The sequence below is a fragment of the Pantherophis guttatus genome, chromosome 2, assembly GCF_059756535.1.
Source record: "Pantherophis guttatus breed Tessera chromosome 2, ASM5975653v1, whole genome shotgun sequence".
In the NCBI taxonomy this organism is placed as follows: domain Eukaryota; kingdom Metazoa; phylum Chordata; class Lepidosauria; order Squamata; family Colubridae; genus Pantherophis; species Pantherophis guttatus.
Window position 1 is genome coordinate 28,136,924 of NC_142064.1, and position 14,488 is coordinate 28,151,411.

Sequence of the window (14,488 nt, forward strand, 5' to 3'; positions counted from 1 at the left end):
GGCAGAAGAAAAAGGATAAATTAGGTAATTATTTTACTGGGTAGAAGGACTGAAAATAGATAGATGATTCGTTGTTTTTATTTGGCAACACCAATAGATATGCTGTTGTTGTAAGTCTAAAACAATTATTATGCTTAAACTACTGAGTAAACCTTATAATATTTTTTCATCTCATCTGAATGCATGGCATACTGTCCTTTAAAATACAGTGATAGTGCATACAGAAACATTCAGTAACAGTAATTCATTCTGGTATTAACATAAAATATATTCTTGGCTATGATAGCTGAAGAGCATGGTATTCTGCCAATACTTTGTCCTGTACTATAATGTAATGTTTTAGTTATAGCTTAGATATTTTAGTACTAGCAACTAGAGCATTATTTTTCTCCTAATAGGGTTTGTTTCAAGGAAGGTCAACTCAAAAGCTATTTTCAAGCTAATTTCCTGATATAGACAAACAAGTCGAAGTTCCAGAATTTGGCAAAAGGGGCACCATTTTCATTATTCCTTTAATAATCTGGAATCTAAAAAAATGTGTACAAGTACCAGCTGACTTTTTATGGCATTCCTGTGTCCAACTCTTGGATTTTTAAAATTATTATTGTACAAACATGCTATCTTGGGAGTGTGCTAGGATCCTAGATCACATTATAACGACCTAGGTTAGGATTCTGAAACTGTTGATTAAACATAGCTGTGTGATCTCTTCAGATCATAGTTGGCAATGTGTCCTCAGTGCTGTTGCAACAGATATTCAACAACAGATAGTTGTTGGCCTTCATGAAGAATGCTAAGGAAGTTTTGTGAGGCATTCAAAAAAAATTTTCCTTCGTATTTTACTGTTTATTTTTTTCCTGAAGAAAAGGCCATATTTTACATTTATCCTTCTGGTTAATTTGTTGTTGAAAGTCATCTTCTGGCCCATTTATTGCAAGATGGAAGCACAAGCCTTCAAATAAGCTGGAATCTGTGCTACTGTAGAGGCTCCATGTATAAATATCAGCTGAACTCCCAGACCTAATTGCAGGTTTGCCTGGTTTTACATTAACTCATCTGCATATGTTTCCAAACATTGCATGTGTGGGCAGACTTTGAAAAACTTAACAGACCTCAGTTTGTCAAAGGATGTGACCTGCCAGCCAGAGTCTGGCATGAAATACCTGGCAGGAGAGGATGACTTGGCATCCAGCACTGGTACAGTATTTAGTGTTCTGATGGTTTTCTTTAAACCATTTTGTAAAAAAAACACAAAATGAATTCCAGACAGTTAATTTTATATTTTAAGAAAGCATCTTGCAAAATGTTGAGAATTCCAATTTCAAGAATGAAAAGGAGCATGTTCTTATGCCTGCGATCGCTTCCTTTGTCTATAGTGGCATTGTAGAGATTTTTACAGTGTTGCCTTTAAGGATTCAGTGTTATATGGGCAAGTTAGATAAAATTAGGATTTTATCTGACTTGTTAACACGAGCACTGAAATGGTAAGCAGACTCTTGCCAACTGACCCTTTGCACAGATAGAGAATAGTCGGTGCCCTATTAATATAGGGTGTCTGAGGTGAGCCACTTGGTGGATTTCTAGAGATCTCTGGTATTTCAGGAAAACACTTTTGAGAATCATTTGTCCAGGTTCTTGAGTATCTGCCATTTAAAGAATTGCAGAGGGCCTTAAACTCCTCATATTTGACTTTTGGATGTTCTCATTGTAGATGCTTGAGTAAATCAAGGTCCACAGAACTCTGGGTTATGGGCTAGTTGATCAGGTCCATTCCTATTTGACACTGTTCTAATCAATTCTCACAATTTTTGCTTCCTGGCAAGAGCAGATCTATTTACACAGAGCACCTTTTTTATATGGTTAGGATCCAATGCTAGGGAAGTAGGCAAAGAAATCCCCATATTATTGGATCTTGAAAGATTAATGCTTTAAACCAGGGGTGGGAAACCTGTGGACATCAACTCCCAGAATTCCTGAGCCAACATGGCTCAGGAATTCTGGGAGTTGAAGTCCAAAAGTCATAAAGGGGCCATAGTTCCCCCCTTCTGGTTTAGGCCAACATGGTATGTGACAGAAAAATGATAGTTCCTGGGCTGCTGCTGTGTCTGTTGCTGTTTCCATTGGTAGCTTGATCCTGACAGGAAGCCTCACTTTTTTACTTCAGTTTTGACCAGGACTTCGTCTAACATAGCTGCTATAAAGATAATCTCTGGAAATGATTCTGGGGCTGGAAAAGAAATGGCAGTATTTCAAAACACACTTAACAATAAGCAGATGTGTTTTCAGGATCAGTCTTATCTGGAAAATGATAACTAGCCCTTAAAGTTTTGGATTCTGGCAAAAAGGGGTTCACATGCCTTTCAGATACCCTGTCAATGAATTCCTTAATAAATGAGTGCTAGGATTTTGGCTTACTCAGTTTTCAAGATTCTGTGTATACATTTGATACCCTGTTGACAATAAAGCTAATGAATGGTTCACATGAGTCTTTCTTCCTGGATGGTTCTCTACTATCAGAGCTTAACATCTGCCTTTAATTTCTGCCATTGGAGCCTGCATGTGACAAAGGTGCCCAAGAAATGCATTGAGTCTGGTCTAAAACCTGTGATCTTAGACAATTTGTTAACATCTTGATAGACTGACACCAGATATCTGGGAAATTGCTGTAGGAGTTGTTTGGACCATAAGATCACACAGTTTGGGAGATGGCTTCTGTTGTCTTGATTGCTAAAACATCGACCATGTAAATCCTATTTAAAAGAATGTCATTGCATATTTCCTTTCAGCTCATGGTTTTCAGTCTAAGAAAGCTGGTACATATTTCCTGACAAAACCATTAAGACCTCTGATAGGGCTTGATAGGCAAAATGTAAAAATGTTAGGAAGTGGTTGGTGGCTTGAATTATATGGGCCTTCTTGGTCAGAAAGCGAAAATGGTTGTGTGAAAATACTTTTTGCAGGGACCCGTAAGAGCCATTTTTCTCTCCTTCAATAATTCTTCTCTACATTTAACTGCTTAGAAAAAAACATCCATCAGAGACTCTGAGAATCCTCCACCACCCCAACCTCTAGATATGATTAATGGTGTGTGACATTTTTGAGGCAGCTCCTTCTAAAAGGCTTTGTGGGGTCAAGGCAAGATGGCACTTTCCTCTCTTGTATTTCTAAAACAGTGATTGCTTATGTGTTAGGCCAGGGATCTCCAGCCTTGGCAACTTTAAGCCTGGTGGACTTCAACTTTAATAGGGCCTGGTGGCTCAGCAGACTAAAAGCATTGTGATTAACACCAGCTGTCTGCAATTACTGTAATTTCGAATCTCACCAGGCTCAAGGTTGACTCAGCCTTCCATCCTTTCTAAGGTAGGTAAATTGAGGACCCAGTTTGTGGGGTCAATAAGCTGACTTTGTATAAATATACAAAAGTATGAAGGCTATTGCTTAACGCACTGTAAGCCGCCCTGAGTCTCCGGACAAGGGCGGCATATAAATCAAATTTAAAAAAAAAACCTCCCAGAATTCCCCAGCCAGCTTTGCTGTATGGAGACCCCTGTGTTACGCTCTATAGAGTACCTGTTCAGTACTGGAGAGCCTGCAAGCATCACAATCTACCAATAGAAATCTAGGTACAGGTTCCTAAAGAGAAAGTAATGTGTTTCTAAATCCCCATGCTTCTCCCTTCTGAGCCATTGGTACTTCAGCTGCCCAAAGAGATTGAGGACAACCCCATTGTCCCTAAGGAAATTACTTTCTTTAGTACCTTCTAAAGATGCTAGACAAAAAAATAATCTTGTTTGGTAGGAGAAAAAGACTGAGGAATACAGTAACGATGGCTTTCAGCAATAATAGCAAAAATAATTTGTTACATTTTTTAAAAAAATCATGTTTTGCCATACTCATGGTCCGTGTCATTGTTGGGAGGGTTAGAGAGGGGGTGGGGAATCTATGTAATTTGTATCTTCCGTGTTGAGAGGATTCCCTATGTATGCAGGTTAGACCTACTTTGGAATTTTGTGACATCCTGAAATGTTTGGCAGAGTTCTTATTAGGCCCAAGCAGGGGTGAAATGCTCCCGGTTCGGACCGGATCAGGTGATCCTGTAGCGATTGTGGCAGGTGGTTCGGAGAACAGTAGCGATGGCGGTGTGAGGCTCCGCCCATCTGCCCGGGTGTTGTTACTTCCTGCTTTTAAAAGGTAAAGAAAAGGCTCTGATGGTCGCGCAGCACAGCTGTGATTGTCAGAGCCTTTTTTTATCTTTTAAAAGCATTTTTTACAACCTATTCGCCCAAATAAGTTGTAAAAAATGCTTTAAAAGGGTTTTTTTTTAAAGTTGGCCACGCCCACCCAGTCACATTACCCCCACAAGCCACGCCCACAGAACCAGTAGTAACCAATTTCATCATTTGTTGTATTCACAAGTTGTATTCATTCAGGCATTATTTAAAATAGGGAGATAACTTCTTTCCTCAGATAAAATCTTCCATGGTTCTAATTCCTTATGCTATCTAATTTTGCTAATCTTATTTTTCTTTCTTAGGGATCTGCTGACCCTTTAAACAGTGCTTTCCATTTGACCTACAACATGGTACTAAATTTGCTGCGTGTAGAAGAAATTAATCCAGAATACATGTTAGAAAAATCTTTTTATCAATTCCAGCATTACAGAGCTATTCCAGGAGTAGTTGAAAGTAAGTTTTGCACCATACCGAATAGTTTGAAAGTTGATGTACAATTATGCTAAACTGTTTACTTCCACAGTGTTCTCTGCTGCAATTGTTATCCTATTACAAAACCGCAATTTAGCACAATGGCTGTTCCCACAGAGCTGGAGAATACTCGGTAGTTTCTTATTTCCTTTCTTTGAATAAAACATAAATGCTAAAGCACAGATGGCCCACTGTTACAAAGGAGATTTTCCATGCAAGTTTTTGTGGGTTGGGGCAACCATATAGTCTATCCCACAGATTTAGGTACCATTTATGGGCCTCCCCATGGATTTGTTTAATAACAACCAATTCAGCTCTCTCTGTGGCAAGACCCATATAACTGAATAAACTACTGGAACAAAGCAAGACCTCTTCTTAATTATACAGGTCTCTCCAGGTCAGAAGGTCAAATATGCATAATTTTTCCAGTAATTTTTGCTTTTGTGTTTTGTATTTACTTTGTTTATTCTGGTTTTTTATATGTGCTTTTTTAGTGTAATTTGCGAACCACTCAGAACCATTATGTTGTGTCTTATACATTTTTAATGAATTTTTTAAAAAAAATCTCTTGGGGTCTGCAGAATTAGTTGCACAAGTCGTACCTTTGCCCACTAAGATAATGTGATCAGAGGGGTTATTATTGTATCTGGGGGAAATTGCTGTAGCTGAAATAGGACAGCCATTAGCTCTGTTTGCTTTATAGTTTCAGCTAAGATGATGGTAATATTATCTTACAGAGTCTGGCCATTACACAGCCTACTCTGATATGTGGGCATGAAACTTCTAGGAAAGAACTCTAGCACAGCAGAATTTCAGCAATACATAAGAGTCACATGTTCCCCTATTATATGCTTGGAATCTCCTAATTGAGATCCTTTGAGGAGAGCTTCAAGCTAAAATTCATCGGATTTTGCTGTTTTAAAAATATGAGAATTAATAGAAAGCATAACGTTCTTAAAATATTGGTAGGCCTTTTAAGGCATACCAACAAGTTGAAATTTACCACTAACTCTCCTGAATATTTTGGACAAATATACCAATGTTCCCTGCAACCTGTTGTATTAAAACAAATAAATGTTAATATCATGAAGATTTTAATAATATAATGTGCAAACTGATCTTCAGAAATGAGAATCAAATATACCGTAACAAAAACTGTTATTTGGGGATAACCACTCTACACATTCTCATCAAGATAAATCCTGTTCTGTTCTCGTTTGGCAGTTAAGCCAGCATAAAACATATTGCTCCCTATGAGATTCCTAATGTTCTGGGACATATTGACAAGGACATGGGAGAAATAACAAAGTCTCTAAGCCCTGCAGATATTTTTCTATGAGTATATAGTGTGCTTATTCTGGGAAACATCGGAGTCACAATTCATTACAATATTGGGTCCTTGATATAACACCTTTTTGTTTTACAATATATATTTGCAGAAGTTAATACTTTGGAACAACAGTATAATGAAATTGAAATTCCAAATGAAGAAAATGTGATCATCTATTATAAAATTAGACAGCAACTTGCTAAACTGGGTAAAGAAATAGAGGAATATATTCATAAACCAAAGTACTGCTTGCCATTTTTACAACCTGGAAGACTGGTAAAAGTAAGTTACTAATAGTAATCTTCTGCATTTTTAAAATGTGTACCTTCCAAAAACAGTCAAGTTTTAAATACCGTTGTTCTTCAACATAGTGATTTCATATATTTAGCTACTATGTTTGTAACTTTAACCCTTAATTACCAAACATTCAGTATATGGCTTAGATCCATCATAGTTACAGGAAACATATTAGACTGTAGAACGGAAGTTAGATCTAACTAAACATTCTCACAATTTGGACAGTTAATTTTAAGTGTGATTCCACTAAAATAAATCAACATTTAGTAACTATAAATAACCCCCAAACATCAGAAATTCAGTATAACAAATCTACCTGAAGTATGTGTTTTTATTGTACATTGGAAAATATTTTAGAGATCCCCAGAAAGGCACATTTCTATTAAGGATCAGTAATTGAATAACTTCTAATATTTGTATTTGTGAGGGCTTATTTTCCTGATTTAATACTATTATTTTAGTGCTTTGTATACTTTACTAGGCTGTTCAGAAGAATGTATATACGGTACTTGTTTTATTTGTTTTCAGTTTTCTAATCGGTACTTTGATATATTTCAGTTTAGCTAGTCATCTTCTGATAATAAAAACCAGTACTTTCTAATATTGTTTGTAAATTATGACTGGAAATTTACGGGGGGTGGGGGTTGTAATCCAGAGCATCAGCTGAGAAGATACTGAGAAGTACACTTGTGCTTCAGAAGGACAATGACCCAAAGTCTTCTAGGTCCTCTGGCTTTAAAGTGGCTTCTCGTCTCATGTTCTCATCATACCTAAGATCAAACAAATTGGGTCCCTGCATTCTCTAATAGAGGAACATCTCACACTCTCCATACATACACACCAAACTTCAGTTGAAACATACACCAAGCCTATCCACCAAGCATTTCATCTCACTGAGACCACTGTGCCCATATGTCATCTCTCATTCAGCACTACTGCCACCCTCCCTTGGAATACTTCTAGCATGCAGTCCATGGTAATCCTTTAGAGCAGTGTTTCTTAATTTTGGCAGCTTTATGTTGTGTGAACTTCAATTCCCAGAATTCCCCAGCCAACATAGAATTGTCAGAATTGTGGGATTTGAAGTCTGCACAGTTTAGAGATGCTAAGGTTGAGAAACACTGATTTAGAAATCAGCTTATAGGAGCATTTAGCAAAAAAGTATTCAGCAGCTCTTCTTTTTCCTTCAAGACCCAGTGGAAAGGCAGACAGCTCATCCAGTGTTCCAGTGCAATCCGCTGGAATGGAGTTAGATGGAAGTACTCTGACTTCACTCCTGTCCCCTCCATACTATTAGAAGTGCATAAAGAAACAGCTCTTAAATTTAAGTCTTTAAATTGTTTTAAAATTTATGTTGTTATTCTTGCTCTTTTCATTATATTTTTGATTTCATATTTTACTTTCACAACACAAAATATGCCTGATATCTTTTCCGACTCTTTTTTTTTTTTGTGAGCATTATTTTATCTAATTGCTTTATAAAAAGCATTCCCTTATACAAAATAATATACAAGTTTAATATCTGAATGTTTTCAGGTGAAAAATGAAGATGATGACTTTGGATGGGGAGTGGTGGTTAATTTTTCCAAGAAATCCAATGTGAAGGTAAGATAAAATGATTTTCCTCAAACTTGAATAAATATATCCCCGACCACAAAATAGGAAAAAATGTAAAACCAGACATTAGTTCATAAGGAGATGCTCATTTTTATGAGGAAGTGTACAGAAAAGGCTAATTTCTTGCAGAAGCCATATTCAGTTGAAAGCCCAATCCTGCATGTTCACCAGCAAGCAAGTACCACTGAATTGATTAGAACAAACTCCTGTGTGCATTGCAGCTATGTTTTTTTCTTCAAATGATCCTGGCTCTTGGTGTTTCTGATTATCAGTTGAAGTAAAACTGAAATAAAAATTGATTATGTTATATTCAGCCAATTACCTGAGGGACATCATATTAACTGTATTAACAGATTTATTTAGACACACAATTTGTAATGTGAAAGTGAAGATAAGGCAGCCCCTCATTTACATGTTTCTAGAGTAGAGTTGTCGTCACGGCATCGTCACGTAACATATTGCGACTTCCCTCCCCCTTCGCTAAACGGGCATGGGCGTGGCCAGTGTGTGACACATCTGGCCCCTGGGCCGTGAGTTTGACAGCCCTGCTCTAAAAGTATGCACACAAGGGAACAAACATAGTATGATTCTGAGGGTAGGTTGAACCTGTTCTGGGAAGGTCACCATATGACCAAACTGAAAGCAATAGTCTCCTAGTGATCCTGAGGTTTGATTGAAACAAATTCCAGACAAATTGTGAGGGGCAGGTAGGGCAAGGAGGACTCTGGGGCTTCACCTCTTTCTACTTCTTCACATAGTCATTGCACCAGGCCACTCATTGATCGTTCCTCTGTCTTCCTTTCCTTTCTTGATGTACTTGCTATTCAAGCATAGCATAACCCAGATGGGCCATTCCCACCTGTACTTCATCTTCTCAGCATTTTCTTACTTTTCCTGTCTCACTTGAATTCAAGCACATCATCTTCTAACTTGCTTATACCTTCCCACCCACCCCAGCATCTTGTTTCCCCTTGCCTTTTCTTTTCCGCCACCAAATTTGTTTTTCTCTCCTGTCTCAGTCACTATAATACGTATGTCCCGGGTCCATGCTCAAACTAAACATACATGTACTGTATCTGAATGGGAGACGTGCTTTGGGCTGGAGACAGACTGCCTGAATTGGCTGTCCTATGCAAGGAACATAGAATGTAGAACATGATACAGATTCCTAACTGCATCTTATTTTATTAATGGAGTATTTATAACCTTAACACAAAGTTCTAACAGTTACAGTTCAGTTAGTTGATTACATCAGGTTACAACTCTATTCACATTAGCTGTTTTGGATGGTACTTATGAAGAGGAGCTCTGACTGTGGAAAGAACTATTAAAAGTACTACAAATCCTTTCTCTTCCTCCCCTCCCCCTCTTTTGGGAAGATTGAAATTCAGAGTGTTTGGGAAAGAATTAACAAAGGTGCAAGGTCTAGTGGTAGTGGTGGGAAATCCATGTTTCTATGCTGTAATGAAATAAAAATAGCTGTTTTGCATTGAATCGTTTGCTTTTAGCCTATGCACAGCACCTATTATTGCAATGGAAAGTGATAGACTCCTTTGGGGGTATTTTAAATGACGTACCATACTTTGCTACCCATTGAGAATGCAGCAGACATCACTGGTGTGATCCAATACTGGCTTCTTCGTGTTTCTATAGAGTATTTGATGGATATGTTAGTTTGCTCCAAGTTTAGGGTAAACAGCAATTAAAAATAGTTGGCGTGTAGCTGCTTTTGCACATATGGATTGCATTTTGAATGCAGTTCAAGATGACATGAGTAAACACAGGTTTTGAAATCAAAATTAAAACAGCTGCTATATGTATCTTGAATGGAATAGGATGGTCTCATTCATAGCTATTTTTATGAATAAATACTTTGATTATTTGGTAATATAATAGTAAAATAAAACATATGTTTCTGGTTGTATCTGGACGTTTCATAGAAACCTACGATAAAATATGAAATCTGTACAGTGTCTTCCAAAAGTCTTTTTTAAAGTACTCTGCCCTCTTATTCAAATCTTTTAATCTTAGCAGGCCATGATTGTCATAAAACTTGCAATTTGGAGATACATTTCAGTCCTATCATCTAATTTGGCTATTATCAAAATATATACTATCACAAAGAATTAGTGGTTTCCTACAAATTGAAGAATTTTATCTTAAAAGCACTTTGTTCAGTTAAGGCTCTTAGTATCTTTAGTCCTCTTTTATCCAACTGGCAAGAATTGTGTGTTAATGATATAGTAGATGTCAATAAGAAAAATACTATTTTATGACAGATTCCCTAATTATTTATGAAGACATAAGAACATAAGATCTCTCCTGGATCAGCCCAAAATCTTACCTAGTTGAGCATTCTGTTTCCCATCTTGACTAATCAGGTACCTGATGCTTAGAGATACAGAAATTTATTTCTGACTTGCAGCTAACAGTAGCAACAAGAAGTTATTTTAGGACAAAATTCAGTTATAGAAATGTGGAAACTTGGAATAACAAAGAGAAAAATATGTAAGCATAGTTCAGTTGTAATATGGAAACAATTCCTAGGCTAGGAATGTGTTCTAGGGCACGACGTTCTTTAAAATTAACGCTTTGTTTTGCTGCTGACTCTTGCTAATTCTTAGAAGTCTAACAAACTATATGGCAATTGTTCCAATTTCAAATTTAATACTGACATTATTATTAATTGGAAATAGCACGTCTTTCATCAAATTCTGGATATAACTTAAGAGTAAGTCTTAGTTTGCTTCCCACTTTGGATAGAGTTCTCCCTTTTACCAGAAGAATGATGGAAGGAGAAAGATCACATGTATAGTCTGAACAACTATGAATTATGGAAAAGATTTTTAAGAAGCCAAGAATTCTTACTCTTAGATTTTAGAGTGCAAAGCCACATACATACATACATACATATATATATATATATATATATATATATATATATATATATATATATATATATATATATATGTATATGTATATGTATATGTATATGTATATGTAAGTATATGTATATATATGTATATATATATATATACATACACACACACACACACACACACCGTATTTTTCGGAGTATAAGACACACCGGAGTACAAGATGCAGGTTAGTTTTGGGGGAGGAAATAGGGGAAAAAATCTGCCTACCAGGTATTCATATGGCTAGCATCCTTAGTCCTGTCAGCTTCAGCACATTAGTTTGCTGGTTTTTTATCTCCTGCTTGGGGATAAAAAACAGTTTCTAAGGCACAGCTAAGAGGAAGCAGCAATGAGAAAAGCAGGCAAAGAAAGGGGGGGGGAGATCGCTTCACTCGGCTAGCGCCTAGTTAGGGCTGAAAAAAAAGCTTCTAAAGAACAAAGCATGGAGATTGCTTCACTCGCTAGTGCCCCATTAGCGCCTCGTTAGGGCTGAAAAAAAGCTTCGAAAAAGCTACATTCGGAGTATAAGATGCACCCAAATTTTCAGTCTCTTTTAGGGGGGAAAAGGTGCGTTTTATACGCCAAAAAATACAGTATATATGAATTAAAAATCAAGCTCCTGCCCATTGTTGAAAACCAATGAAATTTTTCATAAACTTTTGTAATTGTGCACAAACCGTTTCATTTTAAAGGGAAATGCAATATGTTTATATTGTTCATGTAGGACAGGGGTGTCAAACTGGCAGCATGCGGGCTGGAATGTGTCACCCACAGGCCACGCCCACCCCAGCTCCGCAAAGGGAAAAACATTGTAATACATCACATGATGGCAACGCGACGCTGCGAGTTTGACATCCTTGATGTAGGATATGTTACTTTTTTACTGTCCTGACTCCATGCTTTTTTTGATCTTTTACTAATCCGACAGCTTAATTCTGGTGAACTGGATCCCCTCTATATTGCTGAAGTCCTCCTACACTGTAGTAAAGATAGCCTGAAAAATTCTGCAACTGAAGCTGCAAAGCCGGCAAAACCTGACGAAAAAGGGGAGATGCAGGTGATGGGTCTTATTCTTGCTACTGAAAATAGAGTTTGTATGTCAAAGGCATAGTCTGCAAACTTAGTTATAACACATATTTTCTCTCTGTGTACAAATTGTTGCCAAAAACAAAGGACACAGGGTCCCTTCTTGCTGGATGACATCAGTTTTAGCTGAGAGAGAGAAAGGGGGCAGGGGAGAGAGAGAGCTCTCAGAAACGATTTGCTTAATTTGTTTTTTTCAATAAATGATTCTTCCTTCTTGCCCTTAATATAGATAATGAGAGCTTCTTCCAAAGAAATGGTAGAAAATTAAGGTTTAATTCCAAAATTAGAATAAGAGATGCACTTTTACATTGTGTAGAGTAGATGAAAATTATTTTCATAGGTGTATACGCTAAGTTAAAATTAAATTTTAAACCTTGTGTTAAAGACAAATCTGGGATCTGATAGATTTGAACAGCTGTTGATTTTCTAATGTAGAGTGGTTTTCTTATTAGTGGAAATAATAGCATAATATAAATATGCCTATTTATAACTATATTATTCCAATTTTACCTCAGGACCAAGCAACGAATATTTAATACTTGTTAGGTAGTTGGATATTAGTCTATACCTATAGTTGTGTTTTCCTAGCTTTAAACTCCCTTGGGAAAGAAGGCCATCCATAGAGTAAGAACTGGTGTAGAAGCTATCGGCTATAGCTTCCCTAAAGTTACTTCCTTCACTGCAAACTTATTTAAATTTATGTTGGGTTTCACTGTTAAATCTCAGATTTGCCATTCAACATTCTGTTACCTTATTTTCAGACAATATGAAAGTCTGCTAAATTGCTGCCTTGGCAAAAAAGCATGTTCATTTTTTAAAATGTAGCTATAAAATATTAAATGCTTTTTCCCTTCCCTTTATTCCATATAAAATTGAAATTTAATAAGTTAAATTTAATAACAACAGTTTTAGAATCCTGCAGCTGACATTTAAGGTATGCTGCCTCTGATTCTAGAGCTAGTAAAATAGCTATAAGGGTGTTTGATAACCTGCTCATTTATAAATTTGTAACATTTGTAAACTGTCTAAATCAGGGGTGTCAAACTTGCGGCGTCACATTGTTGTTACATGACGTATCACAACTTTTTTCCCCCTTTGTTAAACAGGGGGTAGGTATGGCCAGCGTGTGACGCATCTGGCCTACAGGCCGCATGTTTGACATCCCTTGTCTAAATTGTAAATCTGGCATCACCAGATGTGGCGATAGTAACAATTTAGATTACTTAATTTAGATTTAGAACTAAATTTAGATTTAAACAATTATACAGTATAGATGTGCATCAAATTCTAATAAACTAGGGATTAATGCAATTCAATTTGTGTGGGGGTAGATATACACAAAGTGTTTGCGTGCATACAAACACACACACAGACAAAATGCATGGGTCCCTTGTTCCTGAATTTTCCTTATTTAGTTTTGAAGGATGACAGAAAGATTTTTTTTTTAAAAAAAACTGATTAGAAATTTTGAGATGACTCCAATTTGTGAATTTATTTTTTTAATCTCAATAAGTTAAGCATTTTGAAGAGAGCAATTTTAAATACAGCAACATAAAGCAAATTTAAATAAAGCAAAATTTTGAACTGGTTTATTACAGAAATAATCCATATTTTCCAGTGTATTACAGATAACAAAATGAAAGTATAGTACTGTCCTCAAAATATAAAATAAAATCTCTTTAATAATTTGAAGATTAATCAAGTACACTTTTAGTTTACTGATCACTTGTCTGTTTGAGTAGGTTGTTCCTGTCCTGGTGCACCTTCTGTCATCCATCAGCAGTGTTCGACTCTATATACCCAAAGACCTGAGGCCTCTTGATAATAGACAGAGTGTATTGAAATCAATACAGGTAAAGTAAGTGTGTGTGTAAGTGTGTGTGTGTGTTTATGTGTGTATTCTGTTGCATATATATATTTGCAGTTCTGCTTTTGAGGAACAAGGGAATAATAAAAATTAACAATTGAGCGGATTTCAATGCTCCAAGCTCCAATATCTTTAATCAGTTGGTAATGAAAAGAACTGCAGAATGGATGGATTTTTTCCCCAAACGCCATCACCCTGCTAAACAAATAATTGCCTCAACACTGTCAAACTATTCATTAAGTCTGCATTACTATCAATCATCTCATCGTTCCTATTACCCATCTCCTCCCACTTATGACTGCATGACTGTAACTTTGTTGCTTGTATCCTTACGATTTATATTGACCGTTTCTTATTTGCTTATTTGTACCCTATGACTATCATTAAGTGTTGTACCTTATGATTCTTGACAAATGTATTTTATTCTCCTTATGTACACAGAGCATATGCACCAAAGACAAATTCCTTGTGTGTCCAATCACACTTGGCCAATAAAGAATTCTGTTCTGTTCTGTTCTGTTCTGTTCTGTTCTCTTCTAATTCTAATTCTAATTCTATTCTATTCTATTCTATTCTATTCTATTCTATTCTATTCTATTCTATTCTATTCTGAAAGAGCATCATCATAATCTCTTGTTACAGATGAGACAGATTAATTTGGGGGGGAGGG

General features: G+C 36.5%; 1 protein-coding gene across 2 annotated transcripts in view; it reads left to right on the plus strand.

Annotated features, from left to right (window-relative positions):
- MTREX (Mtr4 exosome RNA helicase) overlaps positions 1-14,488 on the plus strand; it is a 44,457-nt gene that overhangs the window by 17,824 nt on the left and 12,145 nt on the right. For both annotated transcript variants that reach the window (XM_034440878.2, XM_087885670.1), the window contains exons 16-20: positions 4,535-4,685; positions 6,143-6,315; positions 7,867-7,935; positions 11,794-11,922; positions 13,694-13,804. In XM_034440878.2, the coding sequence (XP_034296769.1) occupies positions 4,535-4,685; positions 6,143-6,315; positions 7,867-7,935; positions 11,794-11,922; positions 13,694-13,804 (633 nt within the window). The remainder of the gene's footprint in view (positions 1-4,534; positions 4,686-6,142; positions 6,316-7,866; positions 7,936-11,793; positions 11,923-13,693; positions 13,805-14,488) is intronic.